We start from the raw sequence: 17,797 nt of genomic DNA on the forward strand, positions 1-17,797 counted from the left end.
ATTTTTAAAAAGGGAAAAAAGGAAGACCTGGGGAACTACAGGCTGGTCAGTCTCACCTCTGTGCCCGGCAAGATCATGGAGCAGATTGTCCTGGAAAGTCTGCTAAGGCACATGGAAAATAAGGAGGTGATTGGTGACAGCCAACATGGCTTCATCAAGGGCAAATCATATCTGACAAATTTGGTGGCCTTCTACAACGGGGTTACAGCATTAGTGGACAAGGGAAGAGCAACTGACAATCTACCTCAACTTGTGCAAAGCATTTGACACTGTCTCACACAACAACACACTGGAGCACCCTTGATATGAAGACAGGTTGAGAGAGTTGGGGTGGTTTAGCCTGGAGAAGAGAAGGCTCCAGGGAGACCTTATAGCAGCTTTCCAGTACTTAAAGGGGGCCTACAGAAAAGGTGGAAAGGGACTCTTTATCAGGGAATGTACTGATAGGATGAGGGGTAACAGTTTTAAACTGAAAGAGGGTAGATTTAGATTAGATATTAGGAAGAAATTCTTTACTGTGAGGGTGGTGAGACACTGGAACAGGCTGCCCAGAGTAATTGTGGTTGCCCCATCCCTGGAAGTGTTCAAGGCCAGGTTGGATGGGGCTTTGAGCAACCTGGTCTAGTGGGAGATGTCCCTGCCCATGGCAGGGGGGTTGGAACTAGATGATCTTTAACGTCCCTTCTAACTCTAACCATTTTATAATTCTTTGATTTATACTACAATATTCTGTAATTAAAAATATCTGAAGTATTGGGACTCTGGCATTTTTTGAAGTGATAGCGAGTAACTAACTCCTTCATTCATCAGGCCAACTCCTTCATTCTGCAGGCCAACATCTTGAGTAGAAGTGTAGAAATTAATTTACTAGTTTCAGCAAATCAGTCTGGTTTTGGGTTTCTTTTTGTTTGTGTGTTTGCTTGTTTTCCAGGAATGATCTAGGCAAAGCTAATCAGACTTGCTGTTGTGGATCTGACAGTAGTGCTGACATTGAATCTAATATGCTTAGTATGGCAGCAACAATAGCTCCTGCTATCCCATCTGGTAATCATCAGACGTTAGTCATTTTTTAAATGAAAGTAATAGGTATTTGCTATAACTGAGCAGAATCCATGTAGGCTCTTCTTGCTGAAGATGCGATTAAGAAAAAACAGAGAATTCTTGTCATTCTTGAGCCTTTGAAATGTAAAACAAAAGATGGATATGTGGATGTATTTTTATCTTCAGCTATTCCCTCATCCCCAGCAAAAGAAAGAATCTCTCTGCACATCTTATATGCATTTCCCATTTTTTTACTTAATAAGAGTGCTTTCTTTTACATAATACTTATATGAATAAAGGGTGTCATCAATGCTTATTATTAAGTAAGTACCATTATCTACATTTATTGCCTTACTAAAACAGCAGTTTAATCCAAGCAAAAGTAATGTTTCACTGTCAAGTACCAGAGCATGTAGTCAGGAAAACTGGCACTGACACTGTAATTACAGTTTGTCCCTCCTACCCCTACAAAAAAAAGATTTGCTGCTGGGGGACGTAAGTACTTGTGATAAAATTATGTACATAACTAGTTAAAGCACTTGTACGGAAATTTTCCTTGTAGCAGGTATACTTTTGGTTTGTTTGACTGCACATTTCTTGAATATTTTATCTTTTTCTATGATATATCTAAGCTAATTCTAGACAGTATTTGACTGGCAACTTTTGCTTTCCAGGAGGTGATTTATATTATTAATGTAACACTGGAGTTTGCTCAAGCTTTTTATAGAATATGCAGAGACTGTGGACTGTCATAGACTAAATTGGCTGCATTGTCTCAAAAGCATGACTTCATTGTCAGATGCTGGATTACCATCATTGCTTTTTTAGCTGTATTTCTGGTATTCGCAGTGTTTAAGTATTCCATCTTACCAGTTTCTGAATGAATTGAGCTATTTTCAACCAAATGTGATAGAGGGAGAGAAGATGGAGCTTGGTGGTCATCAAACTGTGTGAGTTAGCCCCATGGAAGACACCAAAGAAAGTCTAGGAGAGACTGACTTAATAAAGCCCCAGCCTCAGCAACAATTTCAGATAGTGTGAACACTTTTTTAGGAATCACTGTCAAAGTGAAATATGGATATAACATGGATTGTAAAATATTTTTCCTGCAAATAAATTTTGGAGGAAATCTTGACTCCAAATTAGGGAAAATACTCCATTGCTGAAACATAAAAACTACTGGCATTACTACGCTAAGATCTGATTCAATGCCTGTGATTATCTTTAGGAGTTTGCCAATAACATCAGGAAAGACATGATCAGAGTAGGAACATCAGTATTAGTTATGCAAGACTTGGCCATCCTAAACAAGCACATGAACATTGGGTGTTCCCACCTGTTCTGTGGAGCCATTGCTAATACCTCAACATGTTAAAAACCTCTCACTGTTTACAGTACAACTTAGGCTTGCCACACAACTGTAAGGTAATCTGAGGATATCTGCTTATGTAATAACGGCTGTTAAAAATTAAAGCTGTATTTAATTCTTTGAGTTTTAGTGTTCCTTGAGAGCAGTAGAACATATGGGAAGTGGGTTATTACGGGTATCTATTTAGGAACGTCAAAAAATTCTAATCAGTACAGTATGATAACATATTTATGTTAATTTTTGTGACATGGTCTCATTTCAGATGAAGTGGCTATCTGTCCTGCCCCAACAGTGTATCTTGCTGATGACATGTCTCCTAATGGCCTTGGAAGCTGTACCTATAGACATAGATAAGACGAAAGTCAAAGGAGAAGGTCATGTAGAAGGAGAGAAGGTAGAAAATCCAGTAAGTATAATGAAATTTATCTAATTAAGTATTTTTCCCTAATTGTTAGTAATCTGGCTATAGCGAACTCCCTGACACTTAGATGTTCTTTACTGGAGTTACTTGCAGGAAGGAAACTAATACTAGTCAGTATTGTCAAACAGCCTACCATCTACTGTGGTTTAAGTTGTTCTCTTTTATTTTTTTTCCATGAGCTGCTAAAGGTGAGGTGGCATATGGAAGGAATTCCCCAGCTTACAGTAGAAAGAACTGCTTACTGGTCCACAAAGACTTCTTCCAAGTGATTGAGTGGTGGCTTAGGAAATTCCAGTCAGTGATTCCAATTCAGTGTGTCCAATAGAAGAGTACTGAATGAATTGCACTCTTTTTAAAAAAACCAACAAACTATATTAACATGACAGGTGCTTGTGCATGACATGGATTCCTAAACATTTTTCTCCTCTTCCTTGTCAGTTGCTGAAACAAATTAATCATAAGAGTAAGTTGTTATAGGGCAATGGTGGAAATCAGAAAAACCAAAGATGTGTAAGACAGGATAATGCCTGTGTTGCTGAGATTTGAGTTTCAGTTTAATCATTGTATTTAAACAATGATTATGAAATGTTTGGTAGTATATTTGTTACTCAGTTTCACATTTTTATTTTGAAGGATACAGGACTTTATTACGATGAATATCTCAGGCAAGTAATAGATGTCTTGGAAACAGATAAGCATTTCAGGGAGAAACTCCAGACTGCTGACATAGAAGAAATAAAGGTAAGTACAAAATAATAATAAAAAAAAGTTAAATAAGGTTAATTAAATCCATAATCATGAGCCATGTGTGTTGTATTCTTTCTTCCTTTTCTTTCTTCATACTCCTCTCAATTTTTGTTGTCTTAAATTTCCTCTCATTTTTATTTACTTGGGTATTTAACTCTTACTAGATCTTTGTCTTTAGTCAAGGGACAGCAGAAGTTCTGTTCGTTAAAGAATATCCCATAGCATAAAAAACCCAACCCCAACAACATATGCTTGAACGCACAGCTTTTGCCTTCTGCCTATCTACTAAAATGCCAGTTTCAGACTTCCTACAGGTAGGTGAACCTTCATGTACATCAAAACAGCTGGAAGCGTAGCTGTAACTCTCTGTTGCCTGCTGAGTAATTTGGAACTGTTTTGAACATAGAGGTATATCTGCCTTCTGAGATTAAGATAGTCTGTCACAAATGAATATGATGACATGGAAGAGAATTACAAGAAAGTCGTATTTTAAAGTCTAGGGAAGTTGAGGAATTGTGCTAGAGGTAAAGTCAGTGTATATAGGAATAAAATAGACCTCTGACTTTCTCCACTGCTGTCCTTTCTTTTGTGCCAATCCACATAGCACTCTCTCCAAAACCTCACCACATTCTTGTCTTTTCTACTTTAGTTCCTGGCTGTAGGTGGTGGCTGTTCTGCATTCCCCTTTATGAGCTAGAAATTCAGCAAGGGACAGGTAGGAAACAGTCTAAAGTGATAGACTTAAAGAGGAGATCCTGCCTTTTGCATTTCCTTTAATCCCTCATGTTGCCGTTGGCAGCTTTTGGCTCCTTTTTCTTCCGTGCTACATGTAGTGTAACCCTTGAACATTACTATCCATTTCCAGATCCTGATAAATATTCTTGCAATACACATTGGTGGCTGTTGCTGTCCTTGTACCATCTCTCAAGTCTTACAGCTGTCATCAAGTGGATGAAGAACACAGCACTTTCTGTGCATCTCACAGTTCTTTTGAGTTAATTTGGAAACATTTGATCAAGAAATTTGTCACTTCTTAAATGTTATTAGCTGCTTCAAGGTCATGCTTTTGCTCTTTGAAGGAGCAAGATACTTAGAAATTCTCTTTTCAGAAAGCTTTTAGGATTCCTCTCTGTTTCTATAACCATAGGTTTAAAAAAATTTGAATCTGCTCTTTGAAAAAAATTTGAGATTCTTATCATATGGGCTCAATATTGCCAAAGACTGCCACTAGTCTGCTGTCTTGCAGCTCATGTCTAATGGGAATCCTAAAGGCTACTTTCTTCTAGTTTTTACACATAACTTGTTTTTTGACAGAGTGGAAAACTAAGCAGAGAGCTTGATTTAGTAAGTCACCATGTGAGAACACGACTGGATGAACTAAAAAGACAAGAGGTGGCAAGATTAAGAATGTTAATTAAAGCTAAAATGGATTCTGTTCAAGGTAAGAATGCAAAATTTAACTAGGTGAGTTAACAGATGGGGTTGTGCTGGAAAGGTGCCCAAAATCTATCAGTTGTGCTTTGTTTGTTGTCAACAATAATGACTGTAAACCGAAAGTGAGTGTCCTTTCTGAGCTGGCCTAGGGCCAGTAACAGGAAGCTGGGGAGATGAGAAGTGCCATCTGTATTTTATAAATAACTAAACTTGATTCTGGCAGTGGATTTTTCACATACTTCTAGTCTTTTTCAACCTCTTCTTTATTTTTGTAGTGCATCAATGTATAGATTACCCACTGAGAACTAGTAACATAGTAGGACTATGTTTAAGAATACAACATGATATGGCATTTCATGTCTTTACAGGGTAAAAAATGACTTGCGTTTTTGGTTTGGTTTTTTTTTTTCTTACAGTCAGTTAACACAAAGTTCTCCATTTTCTCCTTTCCACCAATTAGCATTACTGTAGATTATAGATTATTATTATATATTATAGATTTATAACAAACATTAAACATCTCAGTTCAGAAGATTATTTTTGAAGCAGTTTTAAGCTCCTGAATAAAGAAAAACACTTGGAATGAAAAGAATTTTCCATAGCATTTTCTTAATTGCTAATAAAATCATACAACTCAGGCAATTTCTTTTAATGAATAAAGTATACAGGTTTCTAATGATTCTGATTGTTCTATGTTTGTGTGGGAAATGGTTCTATCCCTTTTTATTTCTTATTACCAAAGACTTTTTGAAGTTTGCATTTAGAACTAATTCTCTAAATTTTGTATTAGTGGTTTCTTTCTGAAGATAATCAGTAGCTCATAAACAAAGATCCTAATGATGGACTGCATGACCTTGTTTCTGAAATGCAGTTTTTCACAAAGAAGCTCTAATAAAAAGGTCTTAATTTGCCTATATAGATTATTTTATTATTAAAAATATTTGGAAGTTATGGGGAGGCATCCCACTGAATTGAATAGGTAACGTATCAATTTAAAATACTCCAAGAATAAGGATCTGTTTCTAGGCTAAGTTGAATTTAGAGGTGGCAAGTAGGCTGAAGAAATTTGCATGTGCAAATATAAGTTCATGGGGATGCTACTAGGGTCAGGAAAGCATGAGATTAATTTGGGAAAAAAAGATATTCACAGTGTAGTAGCTTTCCAATTAAGTCTTTACGTGCTACCATAGTATAATTAATGAATAATAATAATAATAATAATGTTAAGTTGGCTGAGGGCGTCAAATCACCTTTCTGTCCTTTGCTTTCTTTTAATGAAAGGTCTAGTTCAGAGAGTACAGTTTACTGTTAGCTAGACAGTGCAGACCAGCAGTAGCCCCTCCACAGGAGTCCGTGCATTGCCTCACGTACCTGCCAGACTCCGTGTTCATCTTCCTCAGGTGGCTCGTTAGCTGCCAAGAGCCCAGTCTCATGCTCCTATTGCAGGCAAGCAGTCCAGTGACATCATGGTGACACTCACAGTGAGCTAGTTGACAGCAGGTAATGATACCTGATTGTTTACATAGTAATTTTGTGTATTTTGCATTTTTTTAATAGTTTAATGGACTGATTACTTCTAGCCCTCTCTACTTCCATAAGCCAAGAGTGCTTTAGAAAAATAATTCCCCCCAACAGATCAGATCTGTTACAGTGTAAGTGAGATCTTACATTTGGGAAAGAATAAGAACAGATTATTCCAGCTGAAAATATTCAGATGACTTCTAAGATGTGAAAACAAAGGGAGTGGGAAAAGATTTTGTGAATTTTATAATAAGCCCGACCAGCAAGTACTTCACACCACATGCAAAAATATGGCCAGATTATCTATAAAATACAGCTGCATCTGTACAACTATGCAACATCTTGGAACATGTACGAAAGAGCATTCTATAGTAACAGCAGGCAGAGCTGTTTGATTTCCTTTTATTTGTTCTGTTAATCTTTTCCCTGTAATACCACTTAATATTTTAGTCTTCTATCTGATCTAAAAAAAAAAAAGCACAGAAACCCCCCCATTTTCTTCCCTCTCAGATGGATAAGGTTTAGAAAAACCCAAACAACCAGACTTGAGATTATATTCTGCATATATTTAATCCTGATACAGATGTGTTTTTAAACATTTGCACCAAGATCCTACTAGACCGATCAGTACAAGACAGAAGACTGTTAGGGGTTAGGGGTTGGGTCTCAAATAATACAGCAGTGTGGCAAGTAAATACTGTCAAATAGAATGAGTCTTTTCCCATAAATATAAGGAATGAGGGAAAATGGGTTTGGGGGCAGGTTTGTTTTTGTTTTGGTTTGGTGTTTTGTTTGTTTTTTAAAAAAGCTTATTATTACACTTCTAAAAAATGTTCCAAAAGCAGGCTAAGGCGCATATATTTCAACAGAAATTATGATCTCACCAGGGAGGAATGATGGTTGAAATCTGCCCCAGCCAGCGTTTGCTGTTTTGTGATAATACAAACACAGCATTGAGTGTAAGATAGATAGTTTACCAAAGAATAGTTTACCAAAGAATAACATGTTCAAAATGTTTTCTTTTTTTTTTCCAAATAAATAAAATATTGTTTGCTAAGCCATCTAGTAAAAGCTTGTCGAAATTGTTATGTTTAATATATCAAAGTGTGTGCTGCTTATGATAGCATTATTATCTAGCATTAGCAGTTAGAAGCCATGGTAACAGCTAGAAAAGCCTGATGTAGAAATGTGTTTTGTTGTTAGTGCATTGTATATTGATATTGTTGGGTATAGTTCCTGTTATAAGGATGAGAAAAATGTTTTCAGCTTTTAGACATAGGACCTGACTCTCCACTGTTTCGCACTTCTTGTTTTGCACAAATGAAATTTGCATATCTGCTTATCTGATTTTATATAATTTTACACCATATTGTACATACATCTTTGGCCGGATATAATTCATTTTCATTTGCAAAATGTACAGGGCAATAGAAGAGTCAGACTTCTCACACTTCAGAAAAAAGATGCAATTTGTTGTCTGTGATACTGCACATAACTTCAACTGTGTCATTTATATAAAAGGGAATAAAATATTTTTCTTAGTTTGTGAAGCTCAAATTGGTTGCACATTTCCTTGCTGAAACACAAGCCTTAATTTGTGCATGTTAAATTATTACGTGCAGTGAAACACTGACACATCAGAAGGAATATAGTGCAAACTGCTATCAAGTTTGCCAGTCTCCTTCAGGAAAAGCAACTTTAGAAGTCCTGTTATAATTGCTCAGACAGTGAAAAAATTATCCAGTCCTCAGGGAGCCTCAAGTGCTTACAAGGCACAAGCTCCTGTATGAAAGTTTTTAACTTCCTGATCTTGCTTGATTTAAAACTTATTTTAATGTTTTACATTTGTACCTTGTTCTTTCAGATACTGGCATAGACCATCAGGCTCTCCTTAAACAATTTGAACACCTGAACCATCAGAATCCTGACACGTTCGAACCTAAAGACTTAGATATGTTGATCAAAGCAGTGAGTGCTAGATATAAAATACTATGGGTTTTTTGGTATTAATTATTATGCTTTTTCTCTGGTAAAGGCAAATCACTTTATATATACACCACTTTTTTATAAGCGAGATGCAGTTTTCATTTTCAGAGAAAAGTCATTCAGAGAAAAGTGTCTTCATTGCACACTTGAAAACTGTTGTCAGTGTGCACTATGTTGAATAACCCATAAATTTTGGAGTGGCATCTTAATAGGACTTGCATTCATGTGCCAGTATAAACAACTTCAGGAATAAAATACGCCTTTCTGGGAGCATTTAAATTAAATGCAGTTTTGATAGGGGTACATTTTTCCCAAGTGTATTTTCTGATTTTGAATTCTGAATGATTTAAGTGTCTCACAGAATGTCATAAAAAAATCATCCCATAACTAGCCATTTGAATTTTGGGATCTGTTATATGTATCAAGCTGTAAAAACACAGCAGAGTAGAATTTAAGATATCAATATTAGAAATTGCATATGCTGGGCATGGCATTCAGTGTCTATTTAGCAGATTCGGTATCAATCACGGGTGAGGTTGGTTTTTTTTTTTTCCAGTGCATGTTTATTAAGGGGATGCAGTTAAGCTAAGCATGGCGTGGCTTTTTTCAACTGCTGGAAAAAATACGCTTCCCAAGGGGAAAAAAGGCTTTAATATCAGATACGCTTTAGCAAGCACTGCATGTTTGACGTGAGAATTTGACAGTTTTTGTATTTTCAAAATAAACGGAAAGCTAAGGTATATTTTAAGCTTCCTGTCATTTTTGTGGATTTTTTTTACCCTTGGAAAACTTTATCTCCATTTCTGTAAAATTATTTTTTATATAGGTATTATAAAGTTTCTTGCCATTTCTGAGCATCACTTCTGGGCAAATTATGATTGGCTAGGAGAAGCATATCCTCAGCAGGGCAGTTCTTTTATTATATTATTTTTCTCATCTTTTCATTTCTCAGCTGAGATATTGACAGAGTGTAATGGGCATTTTAGGGGGTCTGTGCTTTGGAATTGTTTTTGAAAAGGTACAGTGAATCTGAAAATTAAAATGTAAATAATGGGAAGACTATATCAGGTATGCACATGTTACTTTGAAAAGCATTGCCAAAACATCCTGTAATACCTTGAGCTGTCTGAAAATATCTGAAAAAATCTCTCAACTCTGTACAAGTACTTGTCAGAAATTCTTTGCTCATACCCTTTATCTCCATATAATTGGACTTTTTGATTTAATCTTTATTAAGCTACTGCAAACTAACTCCCATTATTAATGAAGGCACTTTTTTCATTAAATTGTAGGATAAGCTACAAATGTTCTTATTCTGAAATAAATAAGGAGTTAGTGGCACTATTGAAGCTGTGCTTAATTAGAATGAGACATACTTAACTTGAGTTAATTTATCATTAATTGATGAGAAAGGACACCTTGATGCCTTCTCTACAGTACTGTGTAGTTGCAAAAATTGTCCATCAGTTGAACCCTTGCAAATTAATTTCTGTGAAAATAACAAAGTGAGGAGGGTTGTCTTTGCATCACTGTCATGTGAAAGGAAACCATCGACTAGTCTACCTCATGTTTAAAAGCACAATGGCAATATGGCCAGCCTTGCCTACAGATCTGAACAATACAGTGTTTTTAATGTCATATGTGTTAACATAATTGTGTGGCATAATCATATGTCCACATACGTCTGTATTTTTAGGCTACAAGTGACTTGGAAAACTATGATAAGACCCGCCATGAGGAGTTTAAAAAATATGAGATGATGAAAGAACATGAAAGGAGAGAGTATTTAAAAACACTGGATGAAGAAAAGAGGCAGCGAGAAGAATCCAAATTTGAGGAGATGAAGAAAAAACATGGAGATCACCCTAAAGTTCACCATCCTGTAAGGCCACAGTCTGTTCTTACATGATTAGGTGGAAGGTTTTCTTTCCAGAGAGAAAAAAATGATGAAGAGAAGGGTATATCTTGTTTGCTCTCAGTATTTGCCTCTTCTCATTCACATAGGAGCAGAGCGTGGGAACAGTGGTGAGAGCATTACAAAACCCACTATATATATACCCCCATTTTTTCTGTAGAAGTATGCTATTTGCTGGCAGAGTTAATATTTACAAAGAAGCTAAAACTCAAGAGGAAGAAGCCAGAATGGTATTCAAAACTGCAGGGATGCCTTCACGATATGCCTGACTTGCAAGGGACTCTGTCACAGCACAGTTTTCCTCTAGAAAAGGCAAACTAATTTAACTCCCTTCAGCTATTGTTTCTATATGAGTATGGGTGCCCATTACTGATTATTACACGTGTTCCTTTCCTCAGAATATGTATTTCCTTGACACTCGCTCTTTCCCTGGGCCTTTCTGTCTAATAAAAGTATTAGACCTGACCAAAAGGGAATTAAAGAAAATTCCACTGATTCCATTTGCAACATGACTAATCAGAAAATAAATCCTTTCAGAGAAACTGTAATGCAAAGGTAATGCAGAAAAATTACACTTAATAATTTTTTAATAGTTTTTCTTTGTAACCAATCTATAGGGAAGCAAAGATCAGCTGAAAGAGGTGTGGGAAGAAGCAGATGGACTAGATCCTAATGAATTTGACCCCAAAACATTTTTCAAACTACATGGTAAGAGGTTTAGTTTAATTTAATAAACAAGTGAAGTGACTTTCTGTTACCTTACCTGAGGGAAAGTTTGTCTTAACACTAGCATAAAGTCTTATATCTCAAACAATTTGGATTAATCTGAAGAATATGGAAGAGATAATATTTGTGTTATTATTTGTAAGTTTACTGCAAAGTTTTAAATGGGGTTTAAAAGTTAAAAACAGGGTTTTGTTTAACTACTCATAAAATCGTACAGGTAATAACCATTAGTGGTTGCTCAGGTAAATATGGGTACTCAGAGGGCTGTCCATAACTATAACTTTGCTTACGCACACACTAGGAATAAACGCTCAGAGGTGTTTGTGGGAAAACCTGCTTTCTCATCATCTCTGCTGTTAAGTGCCAGACTCTCCTTATCTTTGGAGCGGTCATAGAAGTGCCAAGCCTCTTCAAAAGTTGCAAGATTCCCTCAATAAAACGAAAACCACAATGACCCCCAATCCTCCCTCTATATTTCTGAGCAGCACGCAGCTAGAAACAATAAAATAGTAGCAGAGAGGAGGATGCATGTCAATGGGCATTTTGCTTTAAATGTGATTGTATAAATATGTAACCTTATATCCTGATGTTGTTAAATGCTTCATAATAAAGTACCCTTAAGCAGATCCTGCCTGGCACTGGCCTGTGAAGAGTTGAACAGTACACAGAATTTGACTAGTCACAAAGATGATAATTTAACTGAAGAAAAGTGCTCTAGCTTGAGTCTGAACTTTTATCTTGGTTTATAAAATATATAAATATGTATTATAGTTATTAAACCTTATTTCTTCTTTATAGAAAGAGATCTTGAAAGATAATTTTCTGAAAATTTTTGGTAGCTTTTTTGTGCAAATCTTACCAAAACAGAAATAGCTGAAACAACCTTTTACATTAGAGCTTAGTATATAAAAAATTTTGAAGCAATTAAATAAAAATATTGCATAATAACACTCATTTGAAGTAGACATTGTCTTTCAGTTTCAGAGGTAGCGTAACAATATTCAGAGTAGAATGTAGGATAAGAGATGGATCATTAGTTATCAAGTATTCTTATCTTTGCATTTGTCATGAAAATTCATTTTATGGCGATCTCACGTGCTGCATATTTACATAGGTGTTCACATAATTCTTTAGGTCTTTTTGGGAGTTATACTGTTGGTTAACAAAGTTTTTCTACAGATTTTTGTTGCTCCTGAATCTATTTACAAATTTGGTTGATAAATTGGGACAACTTGTTCTCAGCAATATTTTTTGGCAATTGCACTCTGCGCAATCCTGTCGTGACCTACTTCAGTTTGCTAATCTAAGAAGTAGGGAAATTGCTCTAGACTTGTCCAACCAACCAAAAATGGCAATACAGTACAGCCAGTGCCTGCTAAAAACCTAAACAGAAAAAATGACCTATGTAACCAGCATCTTGTTAAATGAGGTTTTTAATCCACGTGAGATGTGTATGCTGATACTTACTTAACTCATCAAGAACTATTACATGTATTACTTTCTGTACATACTCAACTTTTATTTTCAACATTTCTTTTTGTAGATGTCAATAATGATGGTTTCCTGGATGAGCAAGAATTAGAAGCCCTATTTACTAAAGAGGTAAAGAAAAAATAGTTCAAAAACTTAACTTTTTTCAGTAAGTGGTTAGAGGGATTTCTGTACTCTTTCCAAGTATATTTGGGGGCTTTGGACTACAAATTAGAGTATTCATGCCAAGTTTTCTGCATTGTTAATGTTTCTACAAAAGTGTAAAAACATATCAGCAGTGAAAATAAAGTAGCTGAAGCACAGGACTCAGGCACCAGAGATCTAGTGCTCATGTATTTCTCTGCCACAGGCTTGTTTGAGATTTTGTAATTAATCTGCAGGATAGCTATACCTGTATAAATTGCAATGTAGAGAGCTGCAGTCATGCTCTGACTAGGTGCAGCCTGGTAGAGTTTCTGAAGCTGGGTATCTGTGATCATTCAGTGCTATCTAAAGTCATAAGACTTGTTGAGAGAAGAAGGGTCACGCTTGTGCATATTAGCTGAAAGACAGCACATTGTGGAAGCAGCTACAGAAATTTCACGTATTTCGTATCTAGCTAGTTTGGAGGACATGGACATCCGATAAAGTAGACAGGCTCTTAGTTTCTTGAAGCCTGGCTTTATTGTCTGTGAAAAAATGCAACTATTAGTACTTCTTTGCCTCCCAAAGGGATAATGATAGCCATGTACTGAAATTCTACAGTGATGGGAATTGCAGAATCAATAAGTAAACAAAGGGCGTTGGTCTTCATTTTTTCAGTAGGTTCTGTTTTGGTATAGCAGAAAAACAGCCCTAAACTTCCCATTCAAAGATCCAGTACTGTGTCTGTCAATATGTAGTCCTACATTTTTTTCTAAATTTTATAAGTCAGGGAGGAAAAGTGCTATATAATGTATATAGAAGCTTATAAATTCAAACTACTGTACATTTTTGAATAGATTAATTTGGGAAACACAGATTTCTATCAGTACTTTGCCATAATCCTCTCAATAATACAATGAAGATATATGGCAGTCTTTTTTGACAGATTTGTCCCACCATTTTGCAATTTTGTAGTTTAAAAACAAATAGTCTGGGGCCTTAAAATTACCTATGGCTAAGCAAGCAAAGCTTAAAGACTAAGAAAGCTAAGTAGAAGCAAATAAGCATAAACTCACCAGAAAGACAGTATGCGAGAAGAGAAGTGGACCTTTAAATTAAAGTACTCAGTTTGTCCGGTGATATCCTGAATGCTTACAGGGTCATCTGCATGCTCTGGTAAAAAAGCTACTCTCTCCTGTTCCAGAAACCACGTGGAAACTCTGTCTGCTTTGAATCGAACATAGGATCATACTATGCATGCTGAGGTCAATTTTACTTTAATGTCCACAGTGCTAAATTATAACAGACCACATGAATTAACTGAAAATGTCATTCTTAGCAATGAAAGGCTCACTTGTTTCTTAAATACTATGCTAAGAGAGGAGAATTACACACACTCTCACTCTATGGTAAAAATGGTGAATGCAACATCTCACACTACTGTTTCAAATATGCTCTGTCATTTGAATGAGCAGCCCTTTCTCCAAACTAACATTTGCTAATTTTGAATTTCAGCTAGAAAAAGTTTACGATCCCAAAAATGAAGAGGATGACATGGTTGAAATGGAAGAAGAAAGGCTCAGAATGAGAGAACATGTAATGAATGAGGTGGGGACTGATGTTCAGTAGAGCTGCTGATTTCCTTCTATGTTCAAGAAATACAGTCCTCCTAACATGAAGGGTTGTCCAAGTACAGCAGAAAGGGACGACCTGACATGCTGAACGCTGTTTGTGCTGGGATTCACATAAAGTTACAACTCTCAAGTCCTGACCCCATATTCTGATGTAAATGCCTGCTGGCAATTTTTTATTTAAGAAGTTCTAGGGAAGAAACTGTGCTGTAGCCTCCCGTATTTTGCAGGTACTGAGATTCAGTAGAAATTCCCTGTGACTTTTGTGTCAAACAGGGAAGACTGTAAATGTGCTTTTGCACTTGGCAAATGGGTAAGATTGAGGTGTGAGAAGAGGGAGTAGAGAATGTCGTCTTTCATTTGGCTCCCCTTTGTCCCTTCAGAAGGGGGCTCAGAGCTCAAGGTGTCACCTATGACAGTGAATACCTTTACTAGTTCTGATAGGTTTTCAGCTCAGGAGACTGAGGAAAGGGAAGACGATGTTTTGAACCATTGTGTTTTTCAATGATATCTTTTCTGTGTTCAAATATGTTCCTTAAGCTTGAGGAACGGAGCAAGCCTGGTCTCTTAGTCATAAAGGGAGGCGTTTCCTCCCTTCCCCTTAAGGATTCTGACGCAACTCAGTTGGGATTCTTTTTACGTTTTAAAACCTCCCTATCCAATAGTGGAGATTACTCTGACTCACAGTTATGAAACTATTACCAGAAAGCTATAAAACATTTTTCTCAAAAAAATCATGCGTGCTATGATTAGCATTGGGGCTGTGACCACAAATAATGTTTTCAATGAAGCCAGTGGATTTTGAAGTAAAATGTGAGGATTTACTTTTTATTTCCATTTTTGTTAAGCTGTATGAGCTTATGTGAGAGGTTTTCAGAAGATGTTGCAGGCACTGCCTTCAAAATGGGACAGTTTAAAAACAAAACGTTTGTATTTGAGGACAATTGCATTAGGAAATTAAACATCAGCTCCACCAAAACCCATCGTTTAGGTTGAGTTTAATTTTTTGCTTCAACTAGGTTGACATCAACAAAGACCGGCTAGTGACTTTGGAAGAGTTCCTGCGAGCTACAGAGAAAAAAGAATTTTTGGAGCCAGATAGCTGGGAGGTAATGAGAATGTGTTCCAAGTGCAACATACTGCACTGTTACCATCACTCTAACCAGGAAACCAAATGGCATGTCTCTGACCTTTGCTTTTTTTTCAGTTCTGTTTTGGTATGCATGTGGTTAAGCGCCTTAGCTGTATGTAATGTACAAGATGTAGCAGATAATGTAATGCAGATGTAATCTTTATGGTCCACACACAAACAGAAAAGGTCTTGCGCCACCCTGTGGATTCTAGAAGAGTTTTTCCCGCGTGCTTTTCAAACAGAAAATGGACATTTTGTTTATGAATCACTTTAAAGGGAAGATAAGAGCTCAGCTGGAAGCAAGAGGATTTCTTTCTGTCCTTCCCCTAAATCTATGGTAGAATTTTGCTGAGAAAATATCTGAGAAACAGCTATTTTGCTGTTTCTTACAGCGATTGTACTAACCCTTTACAGTGTCATGTCTGGGTATTTTGATGAAAATTCTGAGAGTTATTCAGTGAACTGTACAATTCAGCTAATAATAATTTCAATGGGAAGATAATAAAAATAAATATTCATTCCTGCCTAAATATTCACGTTTATATCTATTTTCTTGCAGACACTAGATCAACAGCAGCTCTTCACTGAGGACGAGCTGAAGGAATTTGAAAGTCACATTTCTCAGCAGGAAGATGAACTTAGAAAGAAGGCAGAAGATCTTCAGAAGCAGAAGGAAGAGCTACAAAGGCAGCACGACCAGCTTCAGGCTCAGAAACAAGAGCTTCAGCAGGTACACTTATGAGAATAGAATCTCCCCCCCCCGCCCAGTCTTCTATATCCTTATATGTGTGACAGGTCATGACAATTTTCAGCTCTGGAGCATTTTTTACCTTGATTTCTCATATGAGTCCCAGCTGAATTCTAAACTAATGGTACCACAGCAAAACACAATCAATTATTCAGGTTTATAGCAAACAATGCAAGCATATCAACTCAGTAGTATACCCATTAACAAAGACTTTAAATAATGACTGCAAAATTTGTTTTAAGGGTGTTTATTTATGTCACATCAGAGAAAGTTGACAGAATTAAGTTTTTCAACTGGTATTTTATTTTTCACCAGGTTGTAAAACAGATGGAACAAAAGAAACTACAGCAAGGAAATCCTCCCGCGGGACCAGCTGGAGAACTGAAATTCCAACCCCGTATGTATCTTTTTGTGTAGATACAGAAACTTTAAAATAAGATCTCCAAGTCATTAAAGCTATATCTTCTGTTTAAACTGTAATATAATGTGGTTTTAATGATCTCTGTAGAGAGATTTACTAAACTGTCTTTAAGACGGAAGTATAACTCTGCTAAAGTATTCCTGAGATCTCAATGCTTTTAAGTCCATACTAAAAAAGCAGTTCTAACAGTTCTAACTCAAGGCATCCAATGGGCAGAGAAGGAGGATGGTGTTGTGCCTATCAGACTAAAAATACTGAGATCTAGGATATCTAGGATTTCTGAGCATCCAGAGAAGAATAGAGGCATACAAATGACCAGGTCTGTCCAATGTTCTATGGCTGCATTACCAGTCTCAAACTGCAGAACAAATCAAAGTGTTTAAATGCTTTCAACAAGTGTATCCTTTGTGGCCAATTTACTAGCAGCTGGGAACAACATGACATGACAAGTTAGTTTTAGACAGTGTGAATGACCAATTGCCTCAACACCCTCAGAAGAAGATAGTGTCATAATAAATCGTTGCATATGCTCATTGGTGGCAACAAAACAGCCAGGTATATATTAGCACTTCTTACCCGTAACACATTGTCCATGGGTTTTTTGTGCTTTAAAGGGGCTCTGCTCTCCCATGCATCCTAACTTAGCTTTTTCTCCCCCTCTAGAAAGGTTGAAACTAATCTGCCTGTATTGGCTTCCATGTTCATGTGCTAACATTATTAGTAGATCTCAAGAACTTCTTGACATTCATCTCAAACATAACACTTCAGACTATATCCAGGCAGCCTTTTGAATACTGGAAGCTCTTAACTGCTCCTGCAGGGCCAGCAGCGGGATTTCAAACTTTAAACGCTATATTCAGTGATTACAGCTTACTTTGAGTACCCTGAACTTCTATCCCTAAGCCACTCAGTTCTGTGAAAAGAAATAATGACATTTCGGTACCAATTTAACTTTGTCTTTCATTTGCTTCAAAACTGCCTGTGGGTAATTCCATTTTATGATCCTTAGTTCTGAGAGCCTCGGTTCCCCTTACCTTCAGAAAAAACATTATGTGTAATAGTGGATGCCCTGGGAGTTGGACTAATGATAC

At 36.6% G+C, this 17,797-nt stretch overlaps 1 protein-coding gene across 4 annotated transcripts in view; it reads left to right on the forward strand.

Moving 5' to 3' along the window:
- NUCB2 (nucleobindin 2) overlaps positions 1-17,797 on the forward strand; it is a 34,236-nt gene that overhangs the window by 8,756 nt on the left and 7,683 nt on the right. For 3 of the 4 annotated variants that reach the window (XR_008466222.1, XR_008466221.1, XM_054200319.1), the window contains exons 2-12: positions 2,673-2,816; positions 3,465-3,572; positions 4,893-5,019; positions 8,398-8,501; positions 10,216-10,401; positions 11,052-11,142; positions 12,704-12,762; positions 14,290-14,382; positions 15,425-15,514; positions 16,097-16,267; positions 16,601-16,682. Coding sequence is in view for 2 of the 4 variants with exons in the window: in XM_054200319.1 (XP_054056294.1) it covers positions 2,673-2,816; positions 3,465-3,572; positions 4,893-5,019; positions 8,398-8,501; positions 10,216-10,401; positions 11,052-11,142; positions 12,704-12,762; positions 14,290-14,382; positions 15,425-15,514; positions 16,097-16,267; positions 16,601-16,682 (1,255 nt within the window). In the remaining 2 variants the exon portion in view is untranslated. Of the gene's footprint in view, positions 1-2,672; positions 2,817-3,464; positions 3,573-4,227; positions 4,294-4,892; positions 5,020-8,397; positions 8,502-10,215; positions 10,402-11,051; positions 11,143-12,703; positions 12,763-14,289; positions 14,383-15,424; positions 15,515-16,096; positions 16,268-16,600; positions 16,683-17,797 lie in introns of those variants that run through there. The other variant, XM_054200320.1, reaches the window with a different exon arrangement.

The sequence above is a fragment of the Rissa tridactyla genome, chromosome 4, assembly GCF_028500815.1.
Source record: "Rissa tridactyla isolate bRisTri1 chromosome 4, bRisTri1.patW.cur.20221130, whole genome shotgun sequence".
Taxonomy (NCBI): Eukaryota; Metazoa; Chordata; class Aves; order Charadriiformes; family Laridae; genus Rissa; species Rissa tridactyla.